Source organism: Pipistrellus hanaki (assembly GCF_964339955.1).
Source record: "Pipistrellus hanaki genome assembly, chromosome: 9".
Classification (NCBI taxonomy): Eukaryota; Metazoa; Chordata; class Mammalia; order Chiroptera; family Vespertilionidae; genus Pipistrellus; species Pipistrellus hanaki.
Genome location: NC_140511.1, coordinates 15722185 through 15740539, shown reverse-complemented (window position 1 = coordinate 15740539; position 18355 = coordinate 15722185). Strand labels below are relative to the sequence as shown.

The window sequence follows — 18355 nt, the reverse complement described above, 5'->3', positions numbered from 1 at the left end:
GGTGATTAGGATTCAGACCCAATATTCCCAGGAAATTCTAAAGTAATGAATGTTCAAAAGGAATGTACTCACCATGTAAATATTGAGTCCTAACTTGGTCCCAGGGTCTATTTTTGGTGCTGAGGGTAGGTCAGTGAATGAGACCAGATATTCCAAGTTCAAATTGATTTAGGTTACTGGTCAGGGGTCAATCATAGAAAAAGAAAAACAGAAAATTTCAGAGATTTGATGTGTCCTGTGTCTCTCTGTAAGAGTGAAAATAAAGTTAAAAGTGGAAAAAGAAAAGACAACATAAAAGTGCATTGGTGAGTGGGGAGTAATTGCTTTGATGGAACTGTCAGGAAAAACCTTGTCAGGAGACAGTATGGGACCTCACAGATGACTAACAGGAGAGGTCTGGGAACATGTGAATGCAGTACATTCCAATGGGGATGACTATCATGAGAAGTCTGAACTACAAATGGAACTGGCATGTGAAATATACAAAAAGACCAGTGTAAGGAGAGCTTTGAGAGGGTGGCAAGAGGGAGTACACATATGTCAGAAGGTTGATGTTATTCTAAGTACAGTAGCAATGGCTGTTGAAGGGAAATGGTATGATACATTTATGATGCATGCTTCCTATTAAGTAATTAACAGAAGACAGAGATAGAAAGGAACAGTATGTAAGTAAAAATAAACAAATGTAAATGACATCAAGAGGGCAGCTCATATAATGTTAGAAGGAGCAGTTCCTTGAACCCCCAGCTCCACTGTCGGAAGACAAACAAAACTATCATTGAGCACCACTATCTGAAACACAGTGACTGGAACATTGCAGATTCTTATACGCTCAGGACAAATGGGGGATCAGATTGGTGGTAATGCTGGTCCTTTCAGAGTAAGTTTCCGTGGCCTTTTTCAGGAGATGGAGTCAGTGCTGGTGACATTTGCTGCCCGTTCAGAGCACAGCACCTCAGATAGCACATTCCTGGTGTTCATGTCTCATGGCCTCCTGGATAGACTCTGTGGGACTGGGCATAGCGATGAACACCCAGACGTGCTGCCTTATGACACCATCTTTCGGATATTCAACAATCGCAACTGCCCCAGTCTCAAGGACAAGCCTAAGGTCATCATTGTCCAGGCCTGCAGAGGTGGTGAGTTCTGACAGGGAAAATCCAAAGGGCATGAGGGGTTTGCAATGGTTTGTGATGTATGATTTGCTTTTGGGGAAAACAACGCTAGACCACATTCAGTGCAAATGAAGTGAATCGAATTCTTGGGAAACTCCGCAGGGTGTTGGTATCATGAGAAATTGTTTTTTCAGCTAAGAAATATCTAATCAATTTAACCCAAAGTAATGGTGAAGGAGATCTTCAGAATCCCTAAATCAAAGTTGAACACAAATATTTAAACCTTGGAATAAGGTCATGTTAATGACAGCCTTACTGGCCAATGTCTTACAGGCATGTTGACATTCTCTGGCTTGAGAAGAATTCCCTTTGAGAGTGGGGCTGTTCTATAGGAGCAGCACCCTTTCCGCTCGGGTGTTACTGAAAGGGAAGTGAGTAGGGAGATGTGGGCACTTGGCATTGCTGTCAACATTCCCTTTGTTTTTGCTGACTTCCAATGGCCTCAGTATTATGGAGCACTGATAGGAGAAAAAAGAAGAAATAGCCTAGCTAGAAAAAAAAAATGGTAACCAGGCTCTTAAATTATGTAGATACAATTTTAAGTCTTTTGCTCTTCTTAGGAAAGGGGTTTTTCCAGTTGACTGATACTATTACTATTTGCTTAAAAGATGCTGCCACTATTAATTGGCACATTGGGCAAAGACACTAGAGAGAGGCCATGGTATGTATTTGGAGCAAGGGTTTAGTGTGTGAGTGTGTGTGTGTGTGTGTGTGTGTGTGTGTGTGTGTGTGTGAAATTGGTGAGAATAAACATTTCAAAAGATTAAGGTAGACCATGTGACAGCCATACTGAGGGAGGCACACAGTTTGCACAAAGTTAATGTCTCTACAGAAAACCGTGGGGAAACGTGGGTCAGTGACTCTCCAGCAGCCATGATGGACAGCTCTTCACAGTCAACTGAGAGCCTGGAGGGCGATGCCGTTTACAAAACTCACGTGGAGAAGGACTTCATTGCTTTCTGCTCCTCAACCCCACGTAGGTCTTCCAGTTACAGACAAGGGTTTGTGGACTTATGGCCCCCTGGGAATGAGTCTAGAATAATGCAATAGCATCCCTGCAGCAGGGCATAAGACCTATTGTGAGGGCTTTCAAAACCATTTACATTTATCTGATCTATTCTATGGAAACAGAGGGTCTATATTTTCCACTTTTTAAAACTGTACTTTTATTATAAATGGTTCACTTTACAGACAAAGGTATGCCAGATATTAAAACAACCCAATACAAGAATCTGATCCCCATACATCATTTAAAAAACAAATTACATTCCATTTTCTACCAAATCTGTTTAACATTTTGAGTGGCGTTTTAATGGATCCTGAGACTGGCTGCCCTCTGTAAATTACCAACACCAGCTCCTTTTCTCCTTGGTTCTCATTAGATGCTCTTTATGTGAATCATTGGAGGGCTCTGCAGGAGGAAATCCTTGAAAGGAGGTATAAAATTATACCCTAGCAGGCCTAATAATAGGGATCAGTGTTTAGTCATTGACCTCTAGGTAGTTAGTTGTCTTAAGAAGCCCCGTACATTTGAATGTTTTTCTACTTTGCAAATTTTTGTTGTAAGTCTTTTCTTTTTATAACCACTTCATGGGTAGTTTTTATTTTCCCTTACCCAAGGAGTTAGGATATTTTTTCCATTAATTTTGGAGACAGCGGAAAGGACTGGGAGGGGAGGGAAGCGAAGGGAGAGAGAGAGAAACATCCATGTGACTGAGACACATCAATTGGTTGCCTCCCACATGCCCCCTGACCAGGGGCCAGGGATCAGACCTGCAACCCAGGTAGGTGCCCTAGACCAGGAATGGATCCTGAGACTCTCCAGTGTGCAGACCATGCTGTAACTCAGCAACAGGTAGGGCTCATGTAGGTTTCATTGACATACAAACTGCTGTATATATACTCAATGTACATAACCCAGCGAGTTTGCATATAATATAAGCCAGTGAAACCATCACCACAATATATGCCATAATTATATGCCCCTCTCAAGGCTTTCTTTGGATTTGGTCACCTAACTTGTTTATGCTATTGTAAAAGACAGTCTGCTGTATACCCTGTAAACAACCTGGAAGCCAGGGAGCCATTTTTTGTTGCTTACTGTATAAATGTGGGGAAATTCTTTAATCTGCTGAGTGTCTATTATGTCCTCTGTAAAACGGGATACTTTCAGTTATCTCTCAAGCTGCTCTTCAAATCCAAGCGAATGAACATGAAGCACATAGTAAGAGTCAGTTCCAATAAGATAGTGTAATCATTGTGATATCCTGGTGAGTTATTCTTTTAGTTAAACCCCTGCCAGTTTTTTGTTTTCTCCTCTTTTTGGAAAATTAACTAATGCATAGATATGTTTCCCATAGTCCTGCCAAGTTGATTCCAAAACTATGCTTAAAAAAAAAACACAAAAATTGCATAAAACAAATGTGTGATAAAAAAAAAAAATTCAAGGGCACAGCTCAAGGCTGACCACCCCTTATCTTCCTAGATAACATGTCCTGGAGAGACCCTAGTACAGGTTCTCTCTTCATCACAAAGCTAATCAGATGCTTCCAACAGTATTCTTGGCGCCTTCACCTCGAGGAAGTATTTCGGAAGGTAAGCTTTTTTTTTCCTGCCTTTTCTAATCGTGTGTGTGTGTGTGTGTGTGTGTGTGTGTGTGTGCAGAAAGCCTTACTCTTATTCTTATTTCAAGTGACAATGACAGGCTTTGTCAGGCAAACAAAAGTAGAATAGTGCCTGGTTTCCAAGGGTTGACATCTGATTTAGGAAAAGAAGATGTCAATGCAAAATTGCATTAGATCAAAATAGAACAAAATAATGTAACATGTAAGCTTATTTGTTATGGGCTATACATTTTCTTTAAAGTCGAAGAATGGAAAGTATTTTGAGGTGATTTGTATGGCTTACTTTATTGAAAAAATATATTAATATATTGGGTGTTATTGTACTTGGTAATTATTGCTAACTTGTGACATTGATGTAAATGGCATATTGTGTCATAAATTGACTCAAGACCTTTTTGTGAGAGAGAGATGGATACTAAACAAGTAAGCCAGCAAATGCATGAGTCATTACAGATTGTGAGAGCCTCCATAACACAAAAGACCTAGGGCATGTGAAAGAAAAAAAGGGAGAAGATATTCCTTGAATGAAGTGGATCAGAATGGAAGACCAAATTCCTTTCTCAACTCAGGAAATTCCTTATTCCCCCCTTCTCCTAATTTGTTTTCCTCCATGGTTCCAACCACCACTCATTCTTCAAAATATTCTGTTTGCTTTTACCTGTACTTACTCTCTTGAATGCAAGCTTCATAAAGGCAGAAATTTGCTCAACACCTCAACATGCTGGCACATAGGAATTAATATTAGTTCAATAAATCAATGCATGAATATCAATACCTCTCTCCCTTTAGGGTATTAAGAGGATGGGGCAGCCAAAACAGGTTTGACTCAGTGGATAGAGCATCTGCCTGCAGACTAAAAAGTCCCAGGTTCGATTCCAGTCAAGGGCATGTACCTTGGTTGCAGGTAGCTCACCAGTAGGGGGTGTGCAAGAGGCAGCTGATCAATGTTTCTCTCTCATGGTTGTTTCTAGCTTTCTATCCCTCTTTCTTCCTTTCTGTAAAAACTCAATAAAATATATTAAAGAAGAAGAAGAAGAAGATGGGGCAGTAGGTCTGTTTTTTATTTTTATAAAATAAATTTTTATTGATTTTGAACAGGAAGGGAGATGGAGAGAGAAATAGAAATATCAATGATGAGAGAGAATCATTGATTGGCTGCTTCCTGCATGAGCCCCCCCCCCCTCCCCGCCAACTGGGTATTGAGCGTTGCCTGAAATCTAACCCAGTATCCTTAAGGCTACAAAGATTTAATTATACAAGAAAAATAAATCCCAACAAAAATGTCAGCCACCATGGTGCTGGAGAGAGCAGGAGGCATAGGTTACCCCAGTGATGGAGGAAGCCAAGCTTCCTGGCCTGCCTAGGCCTTTGCTCAAGGATACAAGTTCCAATTATAGAAGATAAATAAATCCCATATACCAGGGCTTCTGCTTAGGTCACTGGGGGGCATGGCTGGCCTGAAAACCACCACAGATCCCTGGCCTAGGCCACCCCATGCACAAAGGACCCCCACCCTGATCTGGGACACCCTTCAGGGAAAACCATAGGGCTCCCACCCATGCACCAGGCCTCTAGCCTATCTAATAAAAGAGTAATATGCAAATTGGCCATCACTCCAACACACAAGATGGCTGCCCTCATATGGACACAAAATGACCACCACAAGATAGCCAACAGTGGAGGGACCATATCTGGAAAGAAGGGCAGTGGTGGGCAATCAGGCCAGCAAGGTACGGCAGTTAGGAGTGACCAGGCTGGCAGAGGAAGAAAGTTGAGGGCAACTGGGCCTGCAGGGAAAGGCCTGCAGGGATCCAGGGATCCAGGGATCCCCACAGGGATCCAGGCCTGTCGGGGAGAACAGTTGGGTGGGGTAACCAGGTCTGCAGGTGAAAGGTGAAAACAGTTAGGGTGACCAGGCCTTCAGGGGAGTACACTTAGGGGCAATTAGGCTGGAAGGAGAGTAATTAGGCATCCATCAGGCTGGCAGAGGAGTGGTTAGGGGGTGATAAGGCTGGCAGAGAAAGTGATTGGAGGCAATTAGGAAGGCAGGCAGGCAAGCAGTTGGGAGCCAGCAGTCCTGAATTTTGAGAGGGATGTCCAACTACTCATTTAGGCCTGATTCCTTGAGGAGTGCCATATTGGAAAGGTTGCAGGCTGGGCTGAGGGATACCCTCCATGCACCAATTTTATATACCAGGCCTCTAGTATTATAGAAAGCTTCATTTCTGTGCAGTTGTACCCCTGAGTTTCCAAGGTCCCATTTCCTTTTGTCCTGTCAAGAAAGAAGTACCATTTTGTTTTCAGCAGATCTGAAATCAGAGCCAGTGTCCAGAGTTTCTGTTCAATGTCTCCACAGTCAAATAGAGCCTCAACATAGAGTAATTCTTGTTTCCAGTTGTAGTCCATTACATTTCAGGTCCACATGGCTGTGGGACCTGAGCTATGGAGACAACAGAGGCATGAATGAATCCAGAGGAGCATGACAGCAAAGAAAGCCACACAAGAGAGCTTCTTTATCTGCTGGTTTATGCATTCCCAAAATGTGTGCAGACTTGCAATGGCCGTGTCTAATCTAGCCAAATCCATTGCTCCCCAGGCTTCAATGACAAGCTCTTTCCCTTGTCACACCAACTGTGCATATGTACCTTCATCTTCCATTTGATAGCTCCCTTCCTCCAGTGGTCCATAGGGAATGGGCCTGTGAAATTGCAGTTTCCTGGTGAAGCTGCCTAAATAGCATGCCTAAAGTATCTTGTCTCTCCCCTCTGCTCCTTTTTTATTGTTAATACCTAGCGAATTGCAAAGATATTAATAGAATCTCATTTATATCTCCACGACAAAAACTTCAGAGGTAAGCTTGTTGGATAGGATGTGAAAATTGTTGTGTTCAGGTTTTAGAAACAATATTTAAGTTTGTGCCTTATTGAATTCAAGATTAAACTTGGATGTTGAAGGTAGAGCATTTTTGAAATCCAGTTTTCATGAATTTACTCCAGGACATCAGTTAAGATTTGTAGACCTGAAACCCAAAATAAAAAAGTGAAGTTTGAAAGGCCTTGGGTTAGCATGAGGTGCTTATTTGGAGATAAAGAGTAATTCTGACATGGGGAGCTACTTCTAAATAGTAGGGTTAACAGTGACAGAGAGTTAGAATATCAATTAGCTTGGTCCCATCATTCACAGAATTGTTTTGGCTCATGGTGCAAAATGTTTCCCAAGAGTGGAAGAGTTAAATTTCATCTAGAACCTCTTTTTTTTCCTTTCTTTTAAAGGTACAACAATCATTTGAAAAGCCAGATGTTAGAGCCCAGATGCCCACCATTGAACGAGTATCCATGTCAAGACATTTCTACCTCTTTCCTGGCAATTGAAAATAGTAAGGATTAAAGCTGTTGACATGTATAATAAATAGGAAAGTTATATTGGTGGTGAGGTTCAATGCCTAATGACAGCCAATTGCTTGAGTAGTCAAATTAATGTTGCTTATTGATGTACTTTAGTGACTAGATGTTATTTTTTTGTCTACTTATATGAATATGGATCATCCTCATCTAGATAATCAGTTAATCAGTCTGCCAATCAAGGAAATAAATCATACTAGGACAGGAACTAATAAACAATCAGGTTAGTAGTTAATAAAACAGAAATATACTCATACTTCCATTGTTACTTGATATTTTTCTCTCTCCCACCACACACACACACACACACACACACACACACACACACACACATACACACTGAGTTATCAAATATTGCCTCAGATCCTGAAAAACAAAAATAAATAAATAAATAAATAAACAAAAACAAAATAGATAACGGAAAAGGTAACTGTAAAGGAAGTAGGATATTGGTCCTATAAGTGCAGACATCACATTACTGAGTTTGAGCTCCTATTTTCAAGACAGTATAAAATATACTCTGGAGTGTAATTCTTGTGTTGATGCAGATTCTGACTCCTTGACTATTCTCACAATGTAGATTGCAGAGTGTGCTCTCAGATCCTTAATTTCTGCTCTGAAACCCTTTCAAGCACCCATAGTAACACACATTTATTGTTTTTTGATAAATATATCTTACAGTGGGTCCAAGGAATTTAAATCCAGCTATTATTTCACTCACGCATAAGGGTTTAATATTACACTATAATGTAAGTATATTGTTAATCTCTTTTTCAACAGCATGATTAAAATTATATTTTATAATAAAGTTTATCTCATTACTTTAAATCTTTACCCACAATCTTCCACTACTGGTTTGTGATTCCCAGGTAGAATAATTGCATTGATAGTTCATCAGAATAGCATTTATTGCTTAATTAGTATTAGAGAACCACATTAGGGATTGAGCTAGTTGACTAATATTTATCAAGCACTTACTATATTCCAAGTTTTGTTCTACAATATTGAAATATACAAGTATACAAAATAAATGGAAAGCTTTGCTTCAGAAAGCTCATACAGTGGAGACAGACTCTAAATACACAAACAAGTAAATATATGTGAGAATGATAAAAGCTAAGAAGAAAAATAAATTGATAAAATGATAAAAGAGATGGGTGTTGTACTTGCTATAATAGATGGATTATTTGAGAAAGGCTCCTTTGAAGAGATAAAATAAATCAGAACAGAGAGCAGGGCAGTGAACCTTGTGATTCTCTGCAGAACAGTGTTCTAGCACCCCTGGGACTAGCAAGTACAAATGCCCTGAGGCAGAAATGTGCTTCACATCTTTAAAGACCTGCCAAAAGGCAGTACACTGTGGGGAATGGCAGAGACACATTCAGAAAATGGTGAAAAGTTTGGTCACATGGGCTTGGTGATCACGTGGTAACTGCTCTAAAATTGTCATCCTAAGTGAGATAGGAAAGCCTTTGAGTTCTTGTGAACAGATAAATAAGAATTAATTAGATTTACAAACAACACCCTGTGAACTGTTGGTGAATATACTGTAAGTATATTGTCACAGAAGTAAAGGAAGTGGCAAAAGCACATGGAAGAGGATGAAAGGGGACTGATGGTCAGGGACGACGGATTGAAGGCTTCTGGGAATTACTATCCTCACCTTCTGTATTTTGTGCTTTGTTTTTTGATTTTTTTCCCCCTTCTTTTACAGGGAATTACAGGCAGTCCTGCCCTTCTTTACCAAATTCTCGAAGCACCTTTACCAGTATGGAATACATATTTAAACTTTTGTATTTAAATAAAAAATAAAAACACATAAACTGTGTCTTTGGGTCCTTTAATAGACTAGAATTTCAGTGAAGAATGTGGGTGTGTGGAAATGAAGTGGAGTGAGCTATCTGCATTTTCCAGCTTAGGACTCACGCACTCCCTGCATTTCCCTGAGTGCAGAGAGCTGGCCGTGTCTGTCCCTCAGCAGCTGGGCCTAGGTGGAAGACAAGAACATAAACTGGTCAGCACCTCATCTGTATCCTCATCCAGCCCATGTCCAGTGTGGTTCAGAGAAGTTTTCTGATTTATCATTAAACCAACATCATAGATCCAGAGAATGTTTTTCATCACTAATCCATGAGTTTATAAAATTAGTCCTATGTATCTTTCTATCAGTATATTAACTTTCTTATTTTCTTTCCAGATGCTTGCATATTTCGAAACTTCCAGAAAACTTTATTCTTTAACAAGCTCTTGGATATTGTCTAAAATGATGTCTTATTTGGTTCAATATGGGATGACCTTACTGTATTTGTATAGAAATACAAATATCATCATATAAAAAAAATGGAAAGAGAATGGGGAGTGTCAGCAAAGGGAGAGAGAATATAAAAATTTCTGGAAAGGTGAACATTGGTAGAGGAATTTTCCCACCATGGCTATCAGAGCTACTAAGTAAGGGTATGTACTACTTCTGTTATATACACATAGAATATTGAGTAAATAGTTGAGTACATAGCTGAAATGAATTAAAATAAGATATTCTCAGTTTCAAATATAACAATAATCATTAATATTTATTTAAAATTTTAACAATAATATTTAATATTAATTCTATACTAATTTTAATTTTAATAATTTTGATTACTGTAAAGGATTTTATATTTAAGAAACCCATTTGACCATCACAGCAACCCTGTAATGTAATCACTATCAATATCTCCATTCTACTGATAATAAAACAAAGTAATACAGAGTTTAAATGATTTGCCAAAAGTCACTCAGTTAGTAGATGGATACACCATGATTTGAACTCAATTTGACTTTCTCTAGAATCTGAGTTATTGACCATTGTTGTGTATTATGTCTGCAAAACTATGAAAAACAGAAACTATACGAGTTCTGAATTGTAAGGTTTAATTGACTTTATGAAATGTAATGTTAATTTATACTACAAAGATTCATAATATTTATATTCCTGGACTTGGCTGTCTGTATAGAAACATGAAACACAACACAAAGATCTAAAAACACATATTATGGAGCATTCATTCTTCTATTGTGTGGTAATATTAAAAATCTAATAACATAAAGATTTTCACACATCACTATACAGTTGGAAGAAACACACACACATGCACATATATATTAATATTGCATATATATATTAGCTGCATACACGTGTAAGCATATAAAAACAAGATAAGCATTAGACATGATGACTTAGAAAAATACTGAATGAACCAATAGGAAAATACTAAAATGAAAAGTGATCTTAAAACAAAAATCATTGAGATGTCCTGAAACAAACAAAAAAATTGAACAGATCAAGAAAAGCAAAAGTTGATCTAAAAAAATTCTAATAGCAGACATTCAGTAAATTTGAGTATGAAAAATAAGAATTAGTAGAAACACAATATTTGAGATAAAAATGAACTATAAATACAAATTAACATAATATAGTAAAATTATAAAATTGTCGGCCATACATAATATAGATGAATGTCTAGAAAAGGTAAAGTAACAAAATTAACCCATGAAGAAATAAAAAGACAAATGTATCAATAAACATTAAACAACTTATTTTTTGTATATATCTTTGCAGGCAGAAGCAGTTAGGGGCAATCAGGCAAGTAGGCTGGTGAGCAGTTGGCAGCCAGCAGTTCAGGATAGTGAGAGGGATATCTGACTGCCCATTTAGGCCCAATCCGGATGGGACATCCCTCAAGGAACCCAAGATTGAAGAAGGTACAGGCAGGGTTGAGGGACACACACATAATAATAAATGGCCAAGAGGAGTTACTACCAACACAACCAAAAAACTGGTAATCATGAGAGGTCCTCCATCATAACTGGTGATATGGCTGGTCCATACACTGACAGCCCAGCACCCCAGAGGGAACCCCCACTATAAATAGGAGCGTGATCTGTCTGCAAAACACTGGTGGCCCCTCGCCCAGGCTGGGGTGGGTCTGAGGGCTGGATGTGTGGTGCAATCATTTAAAAATAAAGACAGATCCGCTGGTGCTTGGAGGTGCCTCCCTGCACTGTGCCTGGCCTCCACCCCCAACCCAGGCAGAGCCCCAGCCTTAGCAGCTTGGTGGGTGAGGGCCTTGTGGCCCCAGACCCAGGCACTGTAGGGGTGGAGTGGTTCCCCCTGCAGCCACTGTAGTGATGCCAGTTAACTTTGCTGGGGAGGCCGGCGGGCTCTGGTGTGTTAGAGAAGCCTGGTTATGCCCTGACCAGGGTGTGCGGGCACTCACACGTGGGGGACATGTGCTGGGAGCACGGAACAGGCATCATATGGACATTTGTGCATGAAAAGGTTTGCACACATTTTGGTGTGCATAATAAATACAAATACTTCTTTGAAGCTTACCTGGAAAGGTGCTTTATCTGTATTAGGCAGTTTTCAAAATGGAATCCAGAGCAAGGGATCTGTAGTGAAAACACACACACACACACACAAGAAAAGGTTCTTGATACTAAACACAAAGCTGTAATTGAAGTGTTCATGCCCAAATGTAGTGTTTATCAAACATGGTGATATTTACTGTCCGGTGGGTCTGTACGAAGAGTTTGGTCAATCACTGCTCATTACACAAAAATAAAATGATTTAATTATTTGATTACTAAATATATACTTTTAAGGCAAAGTAGTTTACCTTTTTGTGTATTTTTTGCATGTGTGTAGCACATCAAGACTGTTTACGAAGTATAACTTGGATGATGTGACAATATGGTTGAGGAAGGGGGAGTGACCGGTTGTTTATAAAAAATAGGCACCTCACAATTTTAAGACAAATGTGTTAACCTAAAATCTTCAGAAGGCTGGGTCAGGGGTCTTTTAAGACCTTTGCAGAGGCCCAAGACATAAAAAAGCAGCTACCCTTTTAGGATGTGGCCTAAAGGAAACGTGTTATTTTCAGTTATCACTGTCTTCAAAGTAAAATATCATTTTTGCAGCATTTTTATGTGAGGGTTGTTTTTGTCCATACTTTCGTTACAATATTTGAACTAGGTGCCATCATCTTAAAACAATAGCTTTTTTTTTTTCTCAATATGAGACACTTAAATTTTCACAAACACCCCAAAAATGTTTATTTGAAGTAACTTATGCATCTGGACTCTGGGTGGCCTAATAAGCTCAGTGATTAATTAGACAGGTGTTTTTATAGCCAAGGTCAAAGGCTCTTTCCCCTGATTAGCCCTTGAGGGGGGAGCAGCCAGAGGCTTTCCTGACCAGCATAGGGAAAGGGGGGAGGGGCAGGAAAACCATTAGAGGAAAAGAAGTGGGATTGAAAACTCCCTCCCAATCACTCTTAAGAGAGTTCAAACAATGCCAGTAGTGGAGGGCAGGTAGGCGGGATGGTGGACTACCTTGTTGTTGGCCAAAGAACCAGAATGACTTGTCCAGCAGTAGCTATGATGAGAACTGACCACCAGGGGCAGATGACCAATGCAGAAGCCACCCCCTGTGGTCAGTGTACTCCCACAGCCAACTGCGTGTGGCTTGCCAACCTCCCCCAGTCCCTCTCCATGGTTAGCCAACCTCCCTCAGTCCCTCCACCCCAGCCAGCCAGCTAACCTCGCAGAGTCTTCACCCAGCAAGTCCTTCCCCACAGCCCACCACAGAGATCACCCCAAATGGGGCTGGCCAGCCACCCTCTCACACTTTGTCCTACTGGCCAGTCCCTCTGCCTGGTTGTACCATCCCCCTGGCCAGCCAGCCTCTATCCATGGAGATCAGGACTGGCCAACCTCTTGCAGTCCCTCCCTCCAGTTGGTTCCTCCCCCCAGTTGGCCAGGCAACTTCCCATAGTCTTTCCCCTCAAGCCAGCCCAGCCCCAATCTGATCTGGGCTAGAGGGCCATATCGACCCTTTTCACCTGACAAGCATAAGGACCCCACCCATGCGTGAATTCATGCACCAGGCCTTAAGTCATTAAATAAAATGTAAAAAATAGCTGTATTAAATGTTGCACTAGATTTCCAAGAAAATAAAATTAAAAGTAAAATAAAAATGTTTACAGCACAAGAAAGTATTTACTCTACTGTTGATTCCCAATATTTTTATATGTCCTTCCATTATTCCTGGAAAACATGTATGGATTCACTGAAATATCTCACTTAAAAATTTTTTAAATCATTTTTTTCATTACAGTTGGCATACAGTATTATGTTGGTTTCAGGAGTACACTCCAGTGATTAGACATTCTATAACTTACTAAGTGATAATCCCAATAAATATCACTCCCTTATGATACGATGAATATTATTGAGCCCTGCTGGTGTTCCTCAGTGGATAAAACATTGGCCTGAGCACCAAACAGTCTCAGGGTCAGTTCTGGTCAAGATCACATACATAGCTTGCGTGTTCATCCCTGGCCCTAGTCAGGGAGTATATGGGAAACAACCAATCAATGTGTCTCTCTCACACTGATCTCTCTCTCTCTTTTTCTCTCTCTCTCTCTGTCTTGTCCTCTCCTTCCCACTCTTCTACTCTTTCTAAAAGCAATAGAATAAAACAAAATCTATAGATGAGGACTTAAAATATTTTTAATATAACATTATTAACTATATCCCCTGTGCTGTACTTTACATCCCATGTCCCATGACTTTTCTGTAACAATCAGTTTGTACTTCCTGATCAATTCACCTTTTTCACCCATTCCCAAAACCTCCTCCCATCTACAATAGAAACCATCAAAATGTTCTCTATATCTATAAGTCTGTTTCTAATTCTGCCTTGTTATTTATTCTGTTATTTTAGATTCAATTGTTGATAATTATGTATTTATTGTCATTTTATTGTTCAGATATTTTTATCTTGTTTTCTTCTTCTTTTTTAAAAAACAGCCTTCAGTATTTTGCTTAATACTTACTGGTTTGGTGGTGCTGAACTCCTTTAGCTTTTTCTTATGTGAGAAGCACTGTGTATGTCCTTCTATTCTAAATGATAGTTTTTCTGTATAGAGTAATCTTGGTTATAGTCTTTGGTTTTCATCACTTTGAATATTTTTTGCCCATCCACTCTGGCCTGCAAAGTTTCTATTGAGAAATCATTTGATAATCTTATGGGAGCTCCCTGGTAGGCAATGGATTGCTTTTCTCTTGCAGTTTATAAGATTCTGTCTTTATCTTTAACCTTTGTCGTTTTAATTATGATGTGTCTTGGTGGGCCTTTTGGGTTCATCTTGTTTATGACTCTTTGTACTTCCTGGACTTGTATGTCTATTTCTTTCATCTGGATAGAAAATATTTCTGTCATTCTTTTTCGAAAAGATTTTCAATTTCTTTCTCTCTTCTTTTTCCTTTCTGAAACCCCATGATGTGAATGTTGGTACACTTGAAGTTGTCTGAGATGCTACCTATATTTTATTATATTAATTAATTAATTGATTTTCCTTTTACTGTTCTGATTGGGTGTTTATTTTTCTGTTTTCACATTCCAAATTGACAATTTGATACTCTGCTTCATCTATTTTACAGCTGATTTCCTGTAAATCACGTAATTTCAGTTGGTGTAACATTAATTTCTGCCTGATTTTTTTCATGTTTCCATGTTTTTGGGGTTTTTTGTTTGTTTGTGTGTTTTTTTGTTTGTTTGTTGTTTTTTTTTTTGTGTGTGTGTGTGTGTGTGTGTGTGTGTGTGTTTCATGCTGCTTAAGTTCCTTTTACTCACTAAGTTTCTAGAGCATTGTATTAAATTCTGTATCTGGTAGTTTGCTTGCTTGCATTTATTTAGTTCTTTTCTTGGATATTTCTCCTGTAATTTTACTTGTGATCTGTTCCTTTGTATCCCCATTTTGGCTGCTTCTCTTTATGTTTTAGGCAGAGCTGAAATTAGTAGAGTGGTGTTGTATAGTAGTTGTCATGTAAGGCCCAGTGGCACTGCCTCCACAGTAACCCAAGATAGGTGCTCCAGGTACACACCTCTTCAGTTGAAGTTGAGTCTTAATTACTTTTCGTTGCCCCTTAGAGGACCAGCTGCCACTATAACAGAGGTGTGGATCCTACAGAATAGGAGTTCATTCAGTGAGGCTTTGGTGCCCACTAAGTCTGCTGGTGATTGTGTCCCTTATGGAGTAGAGTGTGTTGTAATCCAGTGTAGTTTGAAGCTGTTCGCAGGGGAAACTGGCTCTAGGGTCTTCCAAGAGATGCAAAATTAGTGATTGGCTCTGCCTTACCTTGGGCCACCCAACACATGCTACAGAATAATCTGCAAATAGTTGTTACTTGTGCTGGGCTTGAAGGTGCTTAAGAGAGGGCACATGTGAACCAGGGCCAGCTATTGCTAGTGCTGGGCCTGGGGCCACATATAAAGTGGTACAGTGTATGCAGAGGCATGATGCTGCTTATTAGAGAGTTGTTAGAAATGTCTGAAGCATGAGACAAGAGTGGACACATTTATGAAAAAGCCACTGGAAACAAATCAACAAATGACAAGTGTTGGTGAGGTTGCGGAGAAAAAGGAACCCTCGTGCACTGCTGGTGGGAATGCAGACTGGTGCAACCACTGTGGAGAACAGTGTGGAGTTTCCTCAAAAAACTGAAAATGGAACTCCCATTTGATCCAATAATCCCACTCCTAGGAATATATCTCAAGCAACTAGAAACACCAATCAGAAAGTATATATGCACCCCTATGTTCATAGCAGCACAATCTGCAATAGCTAGAATTTGGAAACAGCCTCGGTGCCCGACAGCAGAGGATTGGATAAAAAAAAACTATGGTACATCTACACAATGAAATACTATGCTGCCATAAAAAAGAAGGAATTCTCATCATTTGCAGCAACCTGAATAGAATTAGAGAACATCAATGCTGAGTGAAATAAGCCAGTCAATGAAAGAGAAATACCACATGACCTCACTCATTTATGGATATTAAAGAACATTATAAACTGATGATCCAAAAGACAGATAAAAAGACAGTAAAGCAACAAGCAGACTGTCAAATTACAGCTGGGAGGGTAGGGATATCTGGGGGAGATAAGAGATCAACCGAAGGACTTGTATACATGCATATAAGTACAACCAATGGACACAAAACTCTGGGGAGGGAGGGTATGTATGGGAGGGGGGGGCAATGTTAAGATATGTACACAGATAATAATTTAATAAAAATATTTAAAAAAAGAAAAAAAGAAAAGAAAAAGCCTCTGGAAATGACATGGGGGTGGGACGCTGGCAGAAGTTGGGTATGGTGAGATAAAGGGAATAACCAGGGCAGGGCAGACAGTGTGAGGCAGGTTAATGAAGATTCATGTATGGTGCCTGCAGGCTCTGTGGAGGGGGTCTCAGAAAAGAAACAATGTCCTCTGCCAGTGCTTCGTCTGGCAGAAAGCTGCCCACACCTCTCACTCTGATGCCAGACGATTCAGTTCCTTCCTGTATGTCCCTGATGACTTTCAAGCTGTTGTCCCAGTGCTGAAATTCAGAACCAGTGAATCCTGATAGGGTTACTCACAGTCCATTTAAAAGGAACTGCTTAGGACTCCAGAAGCCCTCCATGTCATTCAGCCACAATCTCTACTGGACTTCATAGCCTGAAGTAAGGGGAACGTCTCTTCTTGCCAATGGAATCCTGGGCTGCAGGCCTTGGTATGTCCGCGGGACCCCTTGATTCTCAGAGTGGACCTCTGCAGACAGATATCCTTCCTCATCTGCTCTATGTGGGAATGCGACCAGCCTGTTCTGTGCGGGAATGCAACCAGGCCCGCTCCTACCAATCTTGATGTGGTTTCTTCTTTAAACCCCTAATTTAGGATTTTCCTTCAACTAGATTTCAGGTTGCTCTGAATGATGGTTGTTCTGTAGTTTAGTTGTAATTTTATGTGATTGTGGGAGGATTTGAGAACCACATTTACCTATGTGGCCACCTTGATCAGAATTCCTTATTGAAATCTCTTAGAATTAATAATAAAGTCCCCACATTTGTAAGAATTTTGATAAATATATAACATTAATACCATTTTCTATTCAAAAGACTTACAAGTAGAAATTATTTTTGCTTTTGCAGCCTCTATTTGCAATAGCAATAAACATTACAAAGTACTTAAAGAAATTGTAAACAAATAGTTATAAAGTATATATGGAAAACTACTTTAAGAAATTAGAGTGACATAGGTAAAGATTTAGCTAGCATGAGGGATATGCCACATAATTAAGAAGAAAAGTGTAATGTTTTTAATTTTTTACGCAAACTAATCTATAAACACAACAGAGTGCCAAAGAAAATTTAACCCTTTGTTTTTTTTTTAACTCGACAAATTATCTGTACTCTTTGTTTAGAAGGTTAAGTAGTAACAATATCTAAGAAAAAAAATAATTAAAAAGTGGTTGGGAGAGTGCCCGAAAACAAATCATAAGATCTGCTTGGCACATGGGTAGACATATAGATATATACAAAAGGTTGGAAATGAATAATATAAAACATGTCATGTTGCAGAGATAAAATAATGAGGGACTGAAGATATTATTTTATAGACACCCACACATACAAACACACACACACACACACACACACACACACACACACACTTTGTATCTGAAGCCATACACAAAAGAATATACTAGATGGAGTAAAGACCTAAATATAAATAGCAAATCCTTTAAGTTATCAGAAGAAAAGATATAGAAAAATATCTATACTAATAAAAGCCTACATGGCAAAGTGTTTAGGGACAATCAGGCAGGCAGGCAGGAGAGCTGTTAGGAGTGAGTGGTCCTGGATTGTGAGAGGGATTTCCAAGTTCTGGTTTAGGTCTGATCCCTAAATCCCATAAGGGGTCCCAGATGGAGAGGGTGCAGATAGGGCTAAGGGACATTCCCCCATGTAAGAATTTCAAGCACTTGGCCTCTAGTATTTATGATATTTAGCTAGGGAAATTTTTCAACAAGATTCAGAAAGCACATTACATTAAGAAACAGATGAATTAATTGAATATAAAATTTACAGAACTCTGTACAATGTTAGACTTTGTATTAATGGTACCATGAGTGTAGCTATATTTCTAAACGCATCAAAAATTTTACATTAAATAAATGCAATGTTTTATATATAAAGTAGAGGCTCAGCACATGAAATTCTTAAGCTGGTATGGTCCCAAGGCCTAGCCTTGGACCACTGCCATCCTCCCTGGTACCCGCAGCCAGC

At 39.5% G+C, this 18355-nt stretch overlaps 2 protein-coding genes across 2 annotated transcripts in view; both read left to right on the top strand.

Moving 5' to 3' along the window:
• The window catches only part of CASP1 (caspase 1), a 63891-nt gene that overhangs the window by 23376 nt on the left and 22160 nt on the right, over positions 1-18355 (top strand). The window lies entirely within an intron of this gene.
• LOC311627608 (uncharacterized protein) overlaps positions 1-18355 on the top strand; it is a 43027-nt gene that overhangs the window by 7964 nt on the left and 16708 nt on the right. The window contains exons 5-9 of the mRNA XM_084894104.1: positions 905-1139; positions 2008-2151; positions 3661-3770; positions 7072-7168; positions 8915-8968. Of these exons, the coding sequence (XP_084750230.1) occupies positions 905-1139; positions 2008-2151; positions 3661-3770; positions 7072-7168; positions 8915-8968 (640 nt within the window). The remainder of the gene's footprint in view (positions 1-904; positions 1140-2007; positions 2152-3660; positions 3771-7071; positions 7169-8914; positions 8969-18355) is intronic.